General features: G+C 43.4%; 1 protein-coding gene across 3 annotated transcripts in view; it reads right to left on the reverse strand.

The window, feature by feature from the left end:
* The window catches only part of LOC127056610 (ubiquitin carboxyl-terminal hydrolase 12-like), a 54,551-nt gene extending 38,415 nt beyond the window's left edge, over positions 1–16,136 (reverse strand). For all 3 annotated transcript variants that reach the window (XM_050964684.1, XM_050964683.1, XM_050964685.1), the window contains exon 1: positions 16,008–16,136. In XM_050964684.1, coding sequence (XP_050820641.1) covers positions 16,008–16,055 — 48 coding nt within the window. In that variant the 5' untranslated portion in view covers positions 16,056–16,136. The remainder of the gene's footprint in view (positions 1–16,007) is intronic.
* Positions 16,137–19,933: the final 3,797 nt, after the last annotated feature.

Here is a 19,933-nt window from a genome sequence, read left to right on the forward strand (position 1 = left end):
GACCTAGTTATACTAACCTAATTTCCTAGTGAAGACCAGGCCTAAGTTACCACTTTTGTTTTTTATTTTAAAGGTGTGTGTTTGGGGGGTGATATTTGTTGTTCAACAGGAATATGAGAAGTGATTAATGAAACATCTCCTTCTCCAGATTTTAAAAGGCAAGACTTGTATGTCAACATCAGCCTTCAGAAAGGAGAAAATATCTGTTGCCAATTTTTAACTCTTGGGTTGTGTGCTTGCAGAGCCCAGCAGCATCAAGCTGAAACGGGATGAGGGCAGAGGGGAACTGTCAGAAGCTCAGTCTGTCTCTCACTGTGATTTGTGTTTTGAAATGATCTTTTTTCGTATGACAAATAAGGCTGCAATTTTAGGCACAGCAAATTACGGTAAACTGAACTTCTGATTCCAGCACTCACTATCCTTAGACGGGTGAAATGAACCAATAATCTTGAAAGGAAAATGGGTACAAGAGTGTCTTGGATTTAGCATTTCTAAATTCAACAGAATCTCACTAATTTCACCAATCTCACTGATCAATGACTTTACAACCTGCACAAACAAAAGTGGCTGCCTCTGCCTACTCCTCAACAAAGATTTAAATTGCAGAGTGCTGCAATGTTTCATATTACAGTCTTTACTAAAATTACAAAATATTGCAAAGTAACTATGCATGCCATAATTAAACTGAAATTCATAATTTAACTATGCATAACATAATTAAAATATGTAAAATATGTTTTATAATTCACTTTAATTATGTTTATTCACTTAGGGGCCCAATCTTGCAAGATGTAATCACTGAGTTAAAGGCTCTCATGACTTCACAGGAACTGGTCCTTATTTACTGATGTACAATATTCATTACAGTGGAATAGCATCTTACGCAGGGGTTAGGTTCTAAAGTCAGCGCATGAGGCGAAAATTGCAGCTAGTCAAAATTACCCTTGAAAATCCCTTAAATCGCCAATAAAGTACAATATACATGGTTTTATGTACAGTATCAACCCTGTACAGTAATATGTATAAATGTATAATGTATACAGTAATGTATAGTATATAATAAAGAGTACATTTTAATAAAAATATTTTACAGTACAGCATTTTTAATTACATAAAAGAGAGAAAGATGGAAGAATGAAAGAATAAAAAAGGAAAACAGCAAACCTAACCACTCACTATTCATCCTGAATATTCTTGCTAGTCTACGATGACAATGACTCTATTGGGGGGTCGTTAGGGCTTGATACAGGAGACGATGGGGCAGGCTCATCTGCTGCTGGTTGTTTTTTCTTGAAAAACATTGTGATTGGCAACTGTCGCTGTTATCTCTTGAGCTGCTTAAACATTTCTTGATATGGTCTCAAATCGTCCAAAATACTACATGTGATTTTGAGGCTTCGTTCCATAGAGGGATCATATTCAGAAATTAAATCATTCAAGTGTTTCACTGCTTGGAACACACTTCAGCAAATTTATGAAGATTCCAACTTGCTGGCTCTTCCTGTTCGTCGCTGTCATCTTTGTCTTCTGTAGATGATTTTATCAGTTCCTCTAACTCTTCGTTAGTCAACGTTCCTCTATGGTTCTCAATTAATTCTTCAAGTTCTTCCTCAAGGATGTTGACGAAGCCATCACCTCCTCAAGGATGTTGACGAAGCCATCACCACCCACTTGCCTGGCCACCTGAACAATGCATTTCATTTCTTTATCAATGGTCGGGAAACCCTTAAAATTATTCACACATTCTTTACAGGTTTGGCCAACATGCATTGACTGTTTCAGGCTTGATTGCATCCATTGCCTGTTTAATATAAGTGATGCAATCGGCAACGTTGAAGGACTTCCAACATCCATCACATTAAGATTGGGATTAGCATCCATAGCACTACATATTCATGAGAATGTAAGCCTCGTGTATGTGGCCTTGAAATGGTGAATCACGCCTTGGTCGAGAGGCTGGAGGAGGTATTGGGGGGGAGAAAGACGACTTCAACGTCGTTATGCCCAAACCAGAGTGCCTCAGGGTGGCCAGGAGCATTGTCTACGATCAGCAAGTCTTTAAAATCAAATCCTTTCTCTTTGAGGTACCACCTGACCTCCGGAATGAAACACTTGTGGAAGGATTCCAGAAATAACACTGCCATCACCCAAGCGTTTTTATTTGATTGCCAGAACATGGGCAGGAGATTTTTGTTCTTGCCTTTTAGGGCACAGGATCTGCAGCCTTGTAGAGCAAGCCTAGCTTTATTAAATGCCCAGCTGCATTGCCACAAAACAACACAGTCACATTGTCTTCAGCTGCTTTGAAGCCAGGGGCTTGTCTTTCTGATTTCAAAATGTAAGTGCGGTTGGGCATTTATTTTCCAGAAGAGCCCAGTCTCATCAGCATTAAAAACTTGTTCCAGAAGATAGCCCTATTCTTCTATGATTTTCTTTAATTGTTTGGGTTAGGCTTTTGCTGCCTCTTCATCGGCAGATGCAGTTTCACCAGTAGTCTGCAAGTTTTTGAGGTTGAAGCAGTTCCTAAAACTGTTAAGCCAACCTTGGCTGGCTTTGAATTCCTTCTCAACAGAAGGCTGTCTCTCTTCGGCAGGAGGTTTGAACAGTTCGTAGAGACTAAGAGCCTTTTCTCGCAATGTGTTGCCATCGATAGGTACATGTTTACGATTCATGTCTTCCAGCCATAAGTTTAATGTCTTTTCAGTCTTCACTAAAGTCTTATCATGCACCTGGCTCATCACCTTAGCAGTTATTGGAGCACTTGATGCCACGGCTTGACGAATTTCTCTCTCTCGAATCTTGATGGCATAGATGCTAGATTCGTTGTGGCCACATTTACATGCCACATTAGAGACTGACATACCGTCTCTCAATAAGTCCAACACACCCAGTTTTTCCTCCAGCGTTGGAACAGATCACTGTTTCTTCGGTTAAGCACCAGATGAAGTAGTTGGCTTGCATTTAGGGGCCATGTTGTACGAAAAATATGTATCTTTAAACACTAGAATCACACTCAGCATGGCACGATGCTCACACTACGAGAGGCACACAGGAACTGAAACCGACTGAGGGAACAGCAGATTCATGTCTCCCATCTCACACTCACTCCGGGGCATATGCTCATTGCACACGTATAGTTGAAATCGTGTAAGTTAAATGCATGTATGAAGAGACTCCACTGTACTCCGGAATGGATCTGCCAGTAATTCACACATGGCAATATTCTGCAATTTAGTCCTGGTGGAATTCTGCGCACTGCGTGTGCGCAGAATTCACGTTCCCCACAGAAAAATGACTTTCTGACACAGAAGCAAAGGGAAGCTGGAAGAGTAGTCATGCACTCCTCCCTAGCATTGCAGGTACATTGTTTCAGGCACCCGAAGCAGTCAGCGGAGAGGTAATCACCACAGGGTTGGGGACACCCCAGCCGGTGGCTCCTACCCTGCGCCATGATCAGCTGCTGTTCCTGGCTGAGCTGGAGGCAGGAGAGGACGGGGCTTCCTCTTCCCCTGCAAGGAGTGACTGAGGCTGCATCAGACCCACCTCCATAAACCTCCTCTGGCTGCAGGAAGCTCAGCATCTTCCCCTGCTTCCTGCCCCTATCGCTCCTCAGCCACATGGGGAGGGGTCAGTGTATGAGGAGCTGCTCTCCCACCTGCCCAACTCCTGTGCATCCTAACCGCCCATACCCGGACCCCCACCCTGTTATAAACAGATAGCTAAGGGTTAATGTCTCTTTCACCTGGAAAGGAGTAACCTGAAACACCTGACCAGAGGACTTCTTCGTTGGAGTTTAGCTCTCCAAAATTTTGATTTTAAAATTCAGCACATCTCAGGAGCTTCTAACAAAGTAGCTGATGCTCTCTCCCGTGAGAGTTTCCCAGAATCCAGTAGTTAAAAAGTGTTCTTAAAATGTAAAAGTCTGTTAGTTATATACTTAGTGGTATATGTAAAGGTGCATGTGTTGTATTAATCTGTTTATTTTAAAGTTCTAGGAGGAAATCACCGCCAGTGAGCTTCCCCACTGTCTGCAATTTGGGGGGCGTGTCATAAACAGATAGCTAAGGGTTAATGTCTCTTTCACCTGGAAAGGAGTAACCTGAAACACCTGACCAGAGGACCAATCAGGAAACAAGACTTTTTCAAATCTGGGTGGAGAGAAGTTTTGGGTGTGAGTCCTTTGTTCTTGGTCTTCTGCCTGTACTCTCTCGGCTATGAGAGGATTTTTCTGCCTCCTGCTTTTCTAATCTTTTGTTTCCAAGTTGTGAGTACAAAGATCATAAAACAATAGGGGTTATTGTTTTTTTTTTTTGTATTTACATGTGTGTAGTGGCTGGAGTGTTTTGATTGTGTTCTTTTGAATAAGGCTGTTTATTCATATTTCTTTTAAACAACTGACCCTGTATTTATCACCTTAATACAGAGAGCAGCAAAGAATCCTGTGGCACCTTATAGACTAACAGACGTTTTGGAGCATGAGCTTTCGTGGGTGAACACCCACTTCCTCAGATGCATGCATCTGAGGAAGTGGGTATTCACCCACGAAAGCTCATGCTCCAAAACGTCTGTTAGTCTATAAGGTGCCACAGGATTCTTTGCTGCTTTTACAGATCCAGACTAACACGGCTACCCTCTGATACTTAATACAGAGAGACCATTTTTATGTATTTTTCTTTCTTTTTACATAAAGCTTTCTTTTTAAGACCTGTTGGAGTTTTTCTTTAGTGGGGACTCCAGGGAATTGAGTCTGTGCTCACCAGGGAATTAGTGGGAGGAAGAAGTCAAGGGGAAATCTGTGTGTGTTAGATTTATTAGCCTGACTTTGCATTCCCTCTGGGTGAGGGGGGAAGAGAGATTAGCTATATCGGTACTTCTGTTTTCCAGGACTGGAGACAGGAAGGGTGGAATCCCTCTGTTTAGATTCACGGAGCTTGCTTCTGTGTATCTCTCCAGGAACCCAGGGAGGGAACACCTGGAAGGAGGAGGGGGGGAAGGGAAATGGTTTATTTCCCTTTGTTGTGAGACTCAAGGGATTTGGGTCTTGGGGTCCCCAGGGAAGGTTTTTGGGGGGACCAGAGTGCCCCAAAACACTCTAATTTTTTGGGTGGTGGCAGCTTTACCAGGTCCAAGCTGGTAACTAAGCTTGGAGGTTTTCATGCTAACACCCATATTTTGGACGCTAAGGTCCAAATCTGGGAATATGTTATGACACACCCCTCACCCTGTACATTCAAACTCTTCCCAGCCCTCCATACCCGAACCCCACCCCACTGATCCTCAACCCCTGTATCTGAAGCCCCCTGCAACCAGCCCCCCCACCTCCAGACGCCTACCTTTGCACCCAGACCACCCCCCACCAAGCTCCCTGCACTCAAACTCCCACCCTGACCAACACCACCCTCCTGAGCCCCCACATCTAGACTCCCACTGACCCCCACCTAACTGCATACAGACTCCCCACTGAGCACCAACCACCTTCACCTGGAAACCCCTGCAGAGTCCTATTGCCCCTGCACCTGGATTCACCCCCAACAAGCCTCTGTGCATCCAGATCCCCCCACACCTAGTCTCCCCCACTTAGCTGCCTGCACCCAGACTGTCCCACACAGAAATCTCTCACCCCACACCTGGATCACCCCACACTGAGCCCCTTCACACTTGGATCTTAACTGGTTGAGCCTGCTTGCCCCTGGCTCAGAGAAGCAGGGCCCCAGGGTATTTCTGGGGCAGGCCCAGCACTTGTACAGTGTCAGAGTCAGGTACTGCCTCACCACTAAGTTTGTGTCCTAGGGGAAAGAGAAGGGTTGCACTGTGATCTCCCACCTTCATGCAGCCAGCGGCCTGTACTCCCCACTGCCATGCTGGAGCCTCTGTCTATTTACAGACAAATAAAACTTGCAGAATTTTAAAATATTGTGTGCAGAATTTTTAATTTTTCAGTGCAGAATTCTCTCAGGAGCAGCAATTGTATGCAGTCCTAGAATAAGGTTGGAGTCCTAAAGAGCCCAGCTAAGAAGGAGATATGAAAGAGATTGATGGATAAAATGGTAGGAAATATAGAACCCTCTGTCCAGACTCAACTTCCAAAAATTTCAGGAAACCTTTGCTCATTTAAAATACGGCATGATCAACCAGCCAGGGAAAGTGAACTCATGTCCCAAACAACAGCACAGTTCCAGTTCTCTTCTTAGGGGCTCTCTGTATTAACAGATTATAAAACAAAATAATTCAAAATAGTCTCACTATCCCAGAAGTTCTTGTCTTAGCATTTATCCCCACAGCTCTCTACAACTGAGCTTTCTCTGCAGATACCCTGTGTGATACAAAAACTCCTTGGCAAAGGGTTCCCTGTTCTTTGCAAACAACTCTAACTTCAGAACTGACAAACTCACTACACCAAAGACAGGTCTTACACAATATTTATCCATAAAGAGTACATGGTATCTACAGAAAGCCTGTAACTTGTCAAGACTCAATCTCTGCAAGATATATGTATGAGTAATATTTAAGGAATGCTTTATGAACTTAGAGTAGAAATTAGTTACCAGGAGGCCGTGTGTCTCGGTAGTTACCCATTCAAACAAAAATGAGTCGTCATCTCTTGCTAGTCAGCTGGCGAGGTAATGCAAGGTTCTGTAGTCTCAGGCCACATCCCAGAACACTCAATGGAAAACCGTCAGAGACAACAAAAAACTATCAGAATCCCCTGAAAGTGAAAAGGAACATTACAGCAAGCAGGAGATCACCCTGGCTATGAATAGAGACAAAAGACCATTTTCAGAGTGACAGAGTGTAGGGAAATGCACTATAAATTCATTCACTAAGGAAAACCCCTGGCAGAGGGAGGTGCTTTCATGGATGTTTGGATCTTGGTGATTGAGAAACCAGCCAGCTCTGCAATGGACCAAACTTTGGGGAAAAATCTACTTTATTAAATAGGAACGGTAACTACTGTTAAGTGTAGACTAAGGTTCTCATTTAATATTTGGTTTTATATTGTAACAACTTGTTTTCCCCACTTGTTTCTAGTTAAATCTTTATTCATTCTTAAATAAACACTCTTTATTTCATTATTAAAGTGTTCACAAGTATTGTGTTGTTTACAGGAGCAGTGGTTTACAGTAAAACTGGTGTGCACAGCACCCTTGGGTGCAGAAGATCCAGAATTTCTGTGAGTAGCTAGTTCCAGGAGCTGGATATCACAGGGGAACAATTCAAAGGGGTTTGGGGGTTCGGATGCACCTACTGCAAGGAAAAGAAAGGGCTGGCATAAGCCCAGAGGAGAGTGCTTGAGTGGCTGAAGGGCTGGCAGTGTTAAGCAGCTGCAACCCAGCTGCCCTGAGAAAAACAACCCTCCTGCTGAAGGCAAGAGGTAACAAGGTGATACACAGCCCTGGCAAACCCCGAGAACTATCAGACCCTCTCTCAGGCCTTCTGCTTGTATGGTGTAGACAGTTCACTCCCAGGTCCTTCCCTGAGACAGGGTTTCTCCTATCTGACCCCTCTCTATGAGGCAGGAAGCCATATAAGCTACAGCCTGTCAGGCATACAACTAAGGGCTTGGCTACACTTGCAAGTTACAGCACATTAAAGGAGCACCGGGTGCACTAGCTCACTACTCGTCCACACTGGCAAGGCACATAAAGCACTTTGACTCTGCGGCTCCTGGTACTCCACCTCAGCGAATAGAATAACGTTTGATGCGCCCCCGCTGGAGCGCCCCAGCATCAGTGTGAACGAGGTGTTGCATTACTGCAGTCTGATCAGCCTCTGGAAACATCCCATAATCCCTTAAGTCAAGTGGCCACTCTTGTCATTGTTCTGGATACGCCCATTGAAAGCCCGGTTTGACAGCCAGCTGCTTATCTGCTCTGAGACAAAGCAAACATTAGTGTGGAATGCTGTGTACAAGAGAAAGGCAGCGGCGGGGGGGGGGGGGGGGAGCTGCTGTGTCTGAACTTACAAGACAGCATGCTAACAAGTTCTCAGCCCCCCAAAAACCCACTCTCTCCCCTACCACATACACACAACACACTCCCTGTCACACTCCACCCTCCCCCCCATTTGAAAAGCATGTTGCAACCACTTGCATGCTGGGACAGCTACCACAATGCACTGCTCTCTGTGGCCACTGCAAGAGCTGCTAATGTGGCCATGCCAGTGCACTGGCGCTGTCAGTGTGGACAGACTGCAGCACTTTCCCTACTGTGCTCTACAAAACGCTCTACATCTGCAAGTGTAGCCATGCCCTAAGAGCAGGCATGTAGCCTGCCAGTACAACCGCCTGTTTGAAAGGGCCCAAGGGCACACACAGTCCATTATTACTAGCATCTATTTTGCAAACTAAAAATGAATTAAAATTTTTGCCCAATCTTCACATATCAGTGCCAAATAACGATGGATCAACACTAGGAAAACATGGAAGCAGCCACTGATGAAAGGCAAAGCCTAACATTATGAATTTGCAAATGGGATGCAATTTCAGCAATTAAACATTTACATGCTGGTACAGAGAAGTAGGAGTATTAAAATCCAGTAACAGAACCTATTAGGGGATCAGAATGGGGGCATTCACATCTTGATACATGATGAGTTAAGTGGATACATCATTGGGCATGAAGTTGAACATACAGACAAGAGGGGCACCAAGGACAACACAAAATGATTGTCTACAGTGCAGCCCATTATCCTGACCACAAGGTCAGAGCTCTCTCAGATGGACATTTGAAAGATTACAGACTAAAACAGTCTGGTTTTGCAGATGAGGGGATGCACATAGTGTGCAAGGAGGAGAGGACAGCTATACCTGTACGCTATGTTTCCTACATTGTGATTACGCTAACTTCCACACTTGTAAGCAGAACAGGCAAGGAAGATGCAGTAATACAGAACACCACTTGAATCACTGCATGTACATTTTGCTATTTTTATGTATCTCCCTAATTACCATCCACTGTTTAAGCTGTCAGAATCTCATAGCACAATGTCAAAAAGGTTCTAATGCACTACTCAGTGAATGTTCTGAACAACAAACTTATATGCTACCCCAGTGTGGGTTTACCCACGTTTCCCATGGTTCCATTGGGTGAGGGTTACAGTGTTCTACTCCATGGAACAACCAAGGGTTTGGATCCTTAAACCAGTGGATAGCTTGAGAATAATGGGTATACCAAGATTCCACACATTCCAGAACCATCCGTGTAGAGACCAAGGGATACAGTATAGCTTCCAAACTCTCTCAGGATCCACATTGCCAGACCTAATTGAAAAGTGCTTCAAAACCCCACCACCTGAAAGGGATGGTGGAACAGCACTATCTACAATTAGAAATACCGCGCTCCCTGTCAGGCAAGCTTGCTAGAGAGAACAGCTACTCAACTCCATTGTTTTTCTCTGTCCCTATGTTGAGCTCTATAACTCCCCTGGGACTTCTTAGATGTCTGGAGGCAAGAGAGAGAAAGTAACAGCTGCTGCTCTCCCTCCTACTTAAGTTCAACCACAGTTGCTAGTTCTGTGCTTCACAGCAAAGGGAGCATGATAAGCAACGATCTGACTTACTAAAACACAAAATCAGAGTAAGTATCTCTATCTCAAAGTATTTAGTTTGACATTGGCCAAGAAGATATGCATATTTTTATTTTTCATATACCCAGCAAAGCTTATGACTTCACTTTATAAATCCAAAAGGAACAAATGATGCTTTTATGTGAAAGCATGTTAAATTTAACATAATGATCCAAGTACAGAGACTCAGCTGACCTTGAATAATTTACCAGATATCTACTAGCCACAGACCAATTCAAATGACTGGTGATGGGCCACCAAAATCGTCCAGAGGCCTGTTGAGCAGTTCAGCTCAATCCTTGCTAATGGAAATAGGAAAAGCATTAGGTCTGGTACAAGGTGAAGTCTCTTGACCTTGTATGGAATTTCAACCTTCTTTCATGACAGCCTCTTGTCATATCAGAGGACTTCACCACACCAACTTAGGCAACTGAAGGAAGTTTCTATCCTTGCCCCAGCACCAGTGAATCCATGAATCATATCCACTGGCCTCACTTCCAAATCTCCACTGCACAGAAGCCTGCAGGGAGGGATGCACAATGTGGAGAGCGCATGCATATCCCTTATATGGGCTCCCCAAATTTCACCCACTGTAATAGATCTATTACTAGATAAATTATATACATCCCTTTGGAGCTGGGACTAAAACCCCAGCTCCAAAACTGCAAACTTCTACTCACTTGAGCTAAAGAAGTTCTCCCCAATTGGTGGCAATAGTTGGTTCCTTATCCATCTTTTTGGGCTAGCCACTAGAGGGAGAGACATCAAATGTTCAGAGCCAAACTAGACAGCACCACCAACTGCAAAGTAAAACCACACTCCTGGACAACAGAGAAGGTTGGAATCTCCTCTAAGAAAGGTGTGTATTAAAAGACCTTAGTCATCTCAATAACTTGTTAAACCACCTTGTGTTTGGGTGTTTTTTTACACCTTGGAACAGGAACTTCCACAAAGAAAAGGCTATTGACAAGCCTGGCTTTAAATTCAAGGACTAATGGCAGTTGTCTAAATCTTCCAGAAAGGACATACTATATGATTTGCCAAGGGTTACATACAGTTACATTTTTTTCTAAAAAGAGTAATATTTGTTAGAGTTAACTAGCCAACCTCTGATCTTAGAGTGGAGAGTAACTTTTCGTTTCCTTTAACTGAATTTTAAGTAAGACAAGTCACACAATTGGAAACAAAAGTCTGAGTTAAAAGTTGAACTATTTCCCCTCATTCTTTACTATTTTATCCATAGATGTTACCTTCCCCAGAAAGTTACTAGTACAACGAAGTTTTAAAAACATGTGTCCGTGAAAATGCAATAAGACAATTGAAAAGTTTCACTGATATGGATTATGCATGCGGCTCATATGGCAACTGATGTTTATTTGCAAGTGAACTGCACAAAATGAATAGTAAAAATACTAATTTCATTTCTTGCAAGTTGTTTTCTACGCTCGGTATTCAGTCCTCTCTTGCACCAGTACTAAAGACAATAAGTAGGCCCATGCTGTACTGATCTGGGAGACAAAAATAAGGCTACCATTAATGTGTATGCTGAATTAGGGTTATCCAGCTGTGTCTTGCAAGCTTTGCAGAGCAATTAGATGAAGCTCTAGTGGGAAGTGGCCTTAATTAACTTACTGTTATACACCAACATTGCTGTTAACTCCTTGTTAAGACACATCACAGGAATCTGAGATAGGAAAAGATCAGATCCCTGCTTCATCACTCATTGCTATACAAGTGTTCTGTCGCAGTCCTGTCAGTGCAAAAGCTACAGATAAAGCAATAAAACAAGCTGACTTCTGACTCAAAGGTTTCTGTGTTAAGCCTCAGTTTTATGACTAGCAGAGGGAGGAAGCTTTACACACTGGCTGTTCTGCCAGGGCTAATGAAGGCCCTATATCATCTCATTTCCTTTCCTTGAAGGCTGTAGTATCTGATTTAACATAACTTTAGAGTCAGATGCAGCGACAACTGGGACCATACTTGCTCAGGTATGAGATTTTAAATAACTTCAGCACAAGATCCGTGTGTTTGTCCAAGGGGCATAAGGAGATGTAAGGAAATGTCACCAATATCCTCTCCAATATATTCTCCTAATAAGCATCACAGACATTTACAAAAAGAAAAATGAACCTCATGGAATATGTGACAAAGACATCTGTTGGTAGGAACGGAGTTAAAGTCAAGCAGGCCCAGCATAGATTCTGGCTATGGCCTATGCGTATGGCTGCGTGTCTGTCACGGAGGTCTGGGATTTCTGCAGCGGCTGGTGTGGACAGCTCCTGGGCCAGCAGGAGCAGCAGCATTTTAGGTGTGTGGGAGGGGGCTCAGGGCTGGGGCAGGGGGTTGGCGCGCAGAGCAGCACTTACCTGAGAGGAGTCGTCCCCCCCCCGGCTCCCACTGGCATGCCACTGCAGCTTCTAGGCGGACGGGCCAGGGGGCTCTGTGCGCTGCCCACGACCACCGCCTGTGCATCTCCCAATGGCTGCAGTTCCTGGCCAATGGGAGCCACGGAGCCAGCACTTGTGGTGGGAGCAGCACACAAAGCCCCCCTGTCCACCCCTCCCGCTAGGAGCTGCAGGGACATGCCAGTCGGAGCTGGGTAGGGAGCCTCCTAGCCCCGTCAACCCTCCCCTCCACACACCAGCAGGGGTCCCAAGCTGCATGCCACTGCATGCCTCCCACCCAGCACCAGTGGGGGTCCTGGGCCACCCCCCCAGAGCACCCACAGTGCCCCCACCAGAGCACCCCCAGCCCAATTTTTAGTTAGGAGTATATAGTAAAAGTCATGGGCAGGTCACGAGTCATGAATTTTTGTTTACTGCCTGTAACCTGTCCATGACTTTTCCTAAAAAATACCCAAGACTAAAACACAGCCTTACCTATGGGCCACTGACAGTCCACCAAGAGCTTGCTAATGGTTTGTGGGGATACAGCTAGTCACATGGTGCTGGCTCTAGTTTCCAGCTAATGAATCACAATCAAAGGCTGTTATAATACATTAAATATTTTCCTTACATCCGTTTCTAATGTTTGAAATTACTCTAGTTGCCACAGGATGTTCTGCAATTGTGAATGGGAAGGAGGGTGATCACACAGGGGAAGGAGGGTGTCCATGAGACACTTGAGATATGATCCACACTACAAAAAGTCTGTGATCACTTTAAGGATGGTGGTTTGGTTAGGATTTAAACTCAACTGTACAGATACAGAATTTAAATGATCAATTTTAATCATCTGTTTATTTTAAAGAGGTTGTATTGTCCATTAGAATGAGACTGGAAGTCAGGAGCTCCAATCTGGGAGCTAAGCATCCTGTTCTACCACAGACTCATTTGTGTGACTTTGAGCAAGTCATAACTTCCTCATGCTTTAGTGTCCCACTCTATAAAACACAGATAACACCACAGAAGTGTTGTGAGGATTACCTCACAACTTTGAAGATGTAAAACACTTTTACATGTGTCACATCATTATAATCCTAAAGAAAAATTCATTCCCAAACATACCTGGTTTAGGTAATTAAATAGTTTATTCAGAGTCATTTTCACATTATGGTAAAAGAGATTATAATATTTTGGATTTACTAGACATTAACTTAATTATCAAAGGTGTAAACTTCAGTATATTGGTTTGAATTAAATAAAACCACTGCAACCGGCATACTGTACTAACGTTTCTGTATTAGCTGAAAATAAAACTATTGGTGAACTAGACAATAAACTCAGCCAAGGTAAATCAAATAACTTTACATTTCTGTACCAATGTTTATCATGAAAAATGCCATAATACTTTATGCTGTGCTTAAATTCGGGATCTTTAAGCAAGCAGTCCTCTCTGGGGTGAAGAAAAGCAGTCTGCAACAATGGCACTGCACAACAGTTTTTTGTAGAAGTGAAAAATAACTTCTTCGCCTCAAACAAAAACAAGCATTCAAACAGGCAGAATCTACCGCCCTAAAGCTGGAATTTGCTGAGGACGCAAAGGTTAATTACCTACTCTTACGAAAAGTTGTACTTCAAGATGAATACTGATATAACATGGGCATCTGCTAATCACTCATCTACTGCACCAACCAAAAGCAAAATCAGGACAGGAATAGAACCAATCCAAAAATGCATGCTTGTGGCCGTAGTTACCACGAACAAACCACTGAATATTGGAAGCATGACTTGAAGTTGGCTGCATGATCACAGGAAACACTCAGCCTTACATCTGCCCTCCTAATTCTCTTACTCTGATGCTCAGCTTGTTGAGCTGGGGAATTTGTCCAGAGTACTAGCTGGGGCTGAGTCAATCACATGCAAGATGGGCAGGGAATTCTGCATCAAACCCTGCATCAAAGCAACTGTCCAACGACTTCCCATGGCCTTATTTTCAGGTGTGTTTACAGTGGGGAAACATAAGTGCATCCATGCACATTGCACTTTTAAATTGGCTTGTGAGGAGTTTTCAAAACCTGTAGTTGGGAGGTTTTTTCTAGAAAACCTGGTAGCAGAGATTACTTATTTATACTTTTCATTAAATCAGGCTCTTAGCACTATAAACCTGCAACCGTACCACACAGTATGATCCAGGCAGATCTCAAGTTAAGTAAATTGGTTAGTCAGTACTTCAGAAGACCACCTCAAAAAATACTAAATTGACACACCAGGATCACTATGCAGCTAAACTTACTATCATTTGGCTGCAATGTAAAATTGAGGCTCTGACCACTTGTGGTTATGAAGATCCCATGGAACTATATGAAGAACAAGATCATTGAGCTTGAATGGCCTGGTCAAATTTCAACTCATATAACTACATCCTGCCAATCCAAATTCCAGCTGCAATTTCAATTGGATAAAAGATTTTTCTGCATGAAGAAGAGTTCTTAAATGTTGCAGTTATTGTGTGCTATTGTGTTACAGGTGCAATATTTTGCAGCAGAGGCAACTGTTTTTAGTGGTAAATTAACTGGTGCATGATTCATGTGCTAGTTTTAGTTTGTAAAAAGCGCTGCATAAATGTAAAATCCTTAATTACTATATAGTCTGATGAATCCTACAGTAATAATACATATGAAACTCATGCTACTCTTATTCAACATACGAACCCGAGGGAAGGTTTACAAATTTATTTAAAACAATTATACTAGCTTATGGGAGCTTCCCTCTTGGGACTAATGATTACAAATGCAAGTGTGAAGTTTGACATTCTCCAGTTCTCTTAGTCCATCCCTCCTCACTTTTAAACACTTTAAAAGGTTCATATGGGATCAGGTCCTAAGCAACTACTCAAAGGAATGACAAACTGGTTATTTAAAGGAGGCATGTTTCTTGAATTGTGGAACAAACTACTATTCAGATTTGGCTCCATTCCTGCACCAAGTTTCACTGACTTCATGGGAGCAGGGCTGTACCGGCATGATTCTGGGCCTATATTTGGAGAAATCTTTTTGGGCAGGAAAAAGAAGACCTGTACAGCCTTTCCTGTCCTAAGTATTTTTCATTGCAGCCATCATGTAATGCCACAGAAGCTTTCCTTCTCCATATTTCCTGCTACACACCCCTTGTTTCGTAAGGGTGTGTTTATAAACACGTCATCCCTGTATTTTGTATTATAAAACGTTTTTTTTTTTAAAATGCACACTCTTGAAGGCAGGAACTGCACCTCCTAGAGTGGTTAGAAAGCACCTTGCACACTGTGAGCGCACTCACAACTTAAATAAATAATAGTAACCATACAACGCTCTGTATAGTTTTGTGGGGTGAGGGAAGAAGGGGATTATTTTAATAAAATGTTTTAATTCTTGATATCTACTCTGATAGAAAGGGGATCACCTGGCTCCTGCGATAAGGGAAATGTTCCTAATACCAGGCAGAGTGCATGTGTGGGGGTGTCCAGATCCCTGCGAGGGTGGGAGGGCAGATCTCCCATGAGAAAAGGACGAGGCACACTCTCCAGGAGTGAGCACTGGGGAAAGGGGGAGAGGGGTGTTTCTTGGCTCCCAGGGAACTGGAGGCTCCAGAGTAAGGGGGGCCCTGGGAAAAGGACAACCCTTTGGGAAAGGGGAGGGAAGGCGAATCTCCTGGACGTCAGAGAAGTGGAGGCTCCAGGAGGAGGGGCCCTCATTAGCCAGTCGGTAGCCCTGGGGATGAAGGGAAGGGATCTCATAGGCCCCAGGGAGGTGGCGGCTCCGGGGGGGAAGGGCCCCACCCCTCCAGGCGGGGACCCTGGGGGAAGGGCAGCCCTTTGAGAGGTGGAGGCTCCAGAAGGAAGGGCCCTGGGGAAGGGATCTCTTAGCCCCCCAGGGAGGTGGCGGCGATGGGTGGAAGGACCCCACCGCCCCAGGCCGGGGGGCCTGGCAGACACGAGTCTCCTGCCACCTGGGGAGAGGAGCCCTGGAGCGGTGACTCCGGGGGCCCCCACATCACCGGCAGCCGCCGCCCCGGCCCCGCACTCACCATGGTACAGATGGAGGCGAGTCTCCGGACCGTCATCAGTATTTCCATCCGCCCGACCCGGCCCCGGACCCCGCAGCCGCCCCTGCGGCCGCCGACGCCATGTTGGGACCCAGCCACCCAACTGACAGCGGCAGCCAGAGCCGCAGGTGGCGCAACAGCCAAAGAAGTCCGGGCGCTGCCGGTGCGGCAGCGAAATGGCGCCGGGTACCCCCGCTGCCCTGCCAGGAAGGCCCGCCCCCCTCCGCTCCGCCTTCCTCAGGTCTCTTCCGGCCACCTTCCCCCCGCTGGCGGTCACCCTTTCGCTTGGTGCGTGGGACCAGCCCACCGCTTCCCTGCAGTGCTCCTGTCCCCGGGGTCCCGCCGAGCCAGCAGTGGAACCGCCACAGGAGCGGCCTGGGGCCAAGGCACAGGGCCGGGAGTCAGGAGACCCCGGCTTTGCTCCTGGCCCTGCTGCTGAGGTCCGGGCTGCACCCACCGGTTAGAGCGCCTTCCTTCCACGTGGGAAGCGCCCCTGCTACAGCTCTTTAGTGGCCTGAGTCACTTAGCGCTGCTGTGCCTCAGTTTCCCCATCTGTAAAAAATACCTACCTCACAAGAAAGTGATGTGAGATATTATTAATCTTTGTGAAGCACTTTGAGATCCATGGGCAGAAAGTACTCAAGAAGAGTGAAGTGTTAATATTTATTGTTCTAGTGTAGTGCCCAGAGGCCCCCTTCAGAATCAACCTATTGAGCTGTGCATTGAACAAATGTAGAAAGCGACTGCGAGTTTACAGCTATGCATAATTGTAAGGAGAGGCCTACATATCCACACCTCATGGGGTGGACATATTTCATCATGAAACTAAGAGGGGACATCAAGGACCTTATGGAAATTATTTGGATTTTTTTTTCTGTATTCTGGACAAGAGACCAGACCATCAACAAATTGGATTTTAGCGATAGATTTGATTTGATAAAGAAGCTTGACAGTGGTTTTGCATTAAGTAATTTTATGCCCTTCTGCAGCATGTTTATCTAAGCAGAACCACAAAATGGATTATTTTAGTGCATAGTTCTGCAAGTGATCACAATGGTGATTGTACATCAATGGGAAAAATCAGTGAATGCTATTACAGCTTTGCCTGATGGCACATTGCATACCAGGAACTAATTATTATTTTTGTTTTAAAATACATAAATATGCAGATTAATAGAAAGGTTGCCTGAGTTTATCTGGACAGTTAAGTTTTATGTAGAATGGTTTATCAAACTCAGAAATAATCTGATAACTTTTTATTAGCTACATGTGTAGTCTGGTTGAAAGGTGCTGATTAATAATACCAAAGCCCTGTATCTAGTTGCAGAACAAGTACAGCATGGGCAGTGATAATACAGACTACTCCTTACCTGTGTCTCAGCTCTGACCTTATGGAAACACCTCTACGGATAGGAGGACAGTTTAGCTTCCCAGGCACAATCTTTTTTATGAGGCCCACAGGCTTCAGCTCTGTTTGGGTTGTTTGCTTGCAGCTATTTTCCCTCGAACAGATTGCATTTTCCATGTCATTTAGTACTTGCTCTCATGGGAGAGCATTCAGTTATTTAAAAAAATAAAACAGACATAAAGAAGGCTAAGTACTATTTTAAACATTCCCATAGAGAGTGAAGCAACTAAACTAGGAACCGGAAATCCACAAATAATGAGATTAGCAGAACCTTTAGCTAAATTTTTTTTAATTAGTTCCCTCTTTCCCACACCAAAATAGTACAAAATCCTTACAAATATTTATTTTTAGTATGGTACCACCTGGAGACATCCATCAGAATCAGAACTCCCACATGCTATGTAAAACACGGAATAAAAAGGACAGTCCTCTGAAAGAGCATCTCCTGATGTAACTGCTAGGTCATACACCCTACTTTTACCCCTCCCCCGAATCAAAAACAAAAAATATATTGCCCATGAGTCAAAGTGAAAGGCTGACCAGACAATGGAAGGGTTGTTTCACACAGTTGTTTGATACTGTTCTATTGTTACATTTTCTTATATAATGCAAGAATATTTTTGTACATTTCACAATTATGCTAATTTTAAGCTACAATGAGCAGAATGATCACACAAATGCCATTTTTGTTTAGTGCAGAAGCTCTGCATGGTGTGAGAACTGGCCTTTGGGCTGCAGGTCTGCTACAAAGAACAAAGAAAGTCAAACAAAGCTATAAAGAGCAATCTATTGTTGTTTAAAATGTATTGGGAGTCAGAGGAGTTATACAAAAACTGCCAGCAGCGAGTCTTGTCACAGCATCAGCTAGAGCCTGCTACAAGTATATTTTCTCTTTTATTTAGCTTCTTTTCCCAGAAATGGCTCATCTGAATGTACCAGTCCAGAGACTGTTTGCTACAACTGAGGATATACATTATCTAAATTAACAGTTGTTATCAATACATTTTCAGGGAAGGCAGAATAGTCTTGTAGTTGAAATACAAGAATAGGAGACAAGTCTGACTCCAAGCCTGGCCACTGATTTGTGTTACCTTGAGCAGATCACTTCATCTCTCTGTTCATCTGTCTCTCCCACTGTAAAATCTGCAAGGGTTAATTAAAGTTTTAAAAGCACATTGTCATCCTCATGTAGAAGACATGCTAGAAATGCAAAATATGTTTTTTAGGATGCTCCCTGCCTGAATGTGTGTGAGTGCCAAATAAAAGAAGTAAAAACACATATTTAAAGCCATAGCCAAAAGCAACATAGACTAGTAAATAAATATCGATTAAAGTTGGTCCAGAAATAAATAACACAATCTCCCCACAACATGCACACATGTAGAACTTGGGATGGGACCACCCTAAGGGTGTTTTGTGAAACATCTAGAACTTTTGAAAAAAGTTTTGGATTTTACTATACTTAGAGTTTTGCAAACATTTCCCCCCTTAATTTAAGCCATTGTTTTTGCGAGGAAAGTTTAATTAAAACCATGTTACCCTAGCAAAATGTAAGCCCATTGTACACAAACATAATAAAGATCCTCTTGAAAAATAATTCTTATTCTGAATTATACAATCCTAAATAGTGTGATTCCTTTCAATATGGTTTCACTCAGTGAAATGCCATTTTGACAATGTATAACATTGGATAAAGAGAAGATTAGGAAGCCTCAGGCTTTTAGTACATAATTTAAAAGAACTGTTTCAATAATTTGATTCTAAAATTTAAGATTTTTATAAAAATGAGTTGCGGAAGGTTGTTTGGTTTTCAAAACTTACTGAGAATAAAAATGTTTCATGATATACTTTTTAAACTTTCAACAAAAAAAAGTTCTGGAGAAGGAGTTCTGCATGGTTTTGGAAACTACAATGGTTAGAAACTCGAGAGTACTGTGATAGTGCATAAGAATCTGAAAGCAAAACTGATTAGAAACAGAAATTGACTGGTCTTGTTTGAGGATCCAATCTGAGTGAAATGATGTATTAATGATGAAAAATAACCACAGGCCAGATTGTCGATTGTTTCACCAATTTTCCTCTACAGAGGATCTGTCTCTTACAGTTCTGTGTTTCTGAGCTGAATAGTTGAGGTATAGTAACACAGGTGACAAATTTGGTTTTAAGTATATAAATATACCTTGACAGATTTGCTGTATATTGATCTTAAACAACCTTCCATGAAATTTGCCTCAGTGAGAGAGCAGGATAAATGGAGAAAGAGAACAAGAAACATTTTTGCCAGAGTAGCTGGCATTTCTATCACAATATTTCTGCTATTATGTACTGGAATCAGTTGTCGTGCCTTCCTTTAGGACTTCTAAATAGGTATATGTTCTTCTATCAGCATTTTTGCTTATATACATCATCCCTTGTTACATTGCTAACTTATTTGGCCGTTTCCCTGTGGTGACACTCTTTTGGCCTCCTAGTGGTTTGGCATACGTTGCCTTATTTGTAT

The sequence above is a fragment of the Gopherus flavomarginatus genome, chromosome 8, assembly GCF_025201925.1.
Source record: "Gopherus flavomarginatus isolate rGopFla2 chromosome 8, rGopFla2.mat.asm, whole genome shotgun sequence".
In the NCBI taxonomy this organism is placed as follows: domain Eukaryota; kingdom Metazoa; phylum Chordata; order Testudines; family Testudinidae; genus Gopherus; species Gopherus flavomarginatus.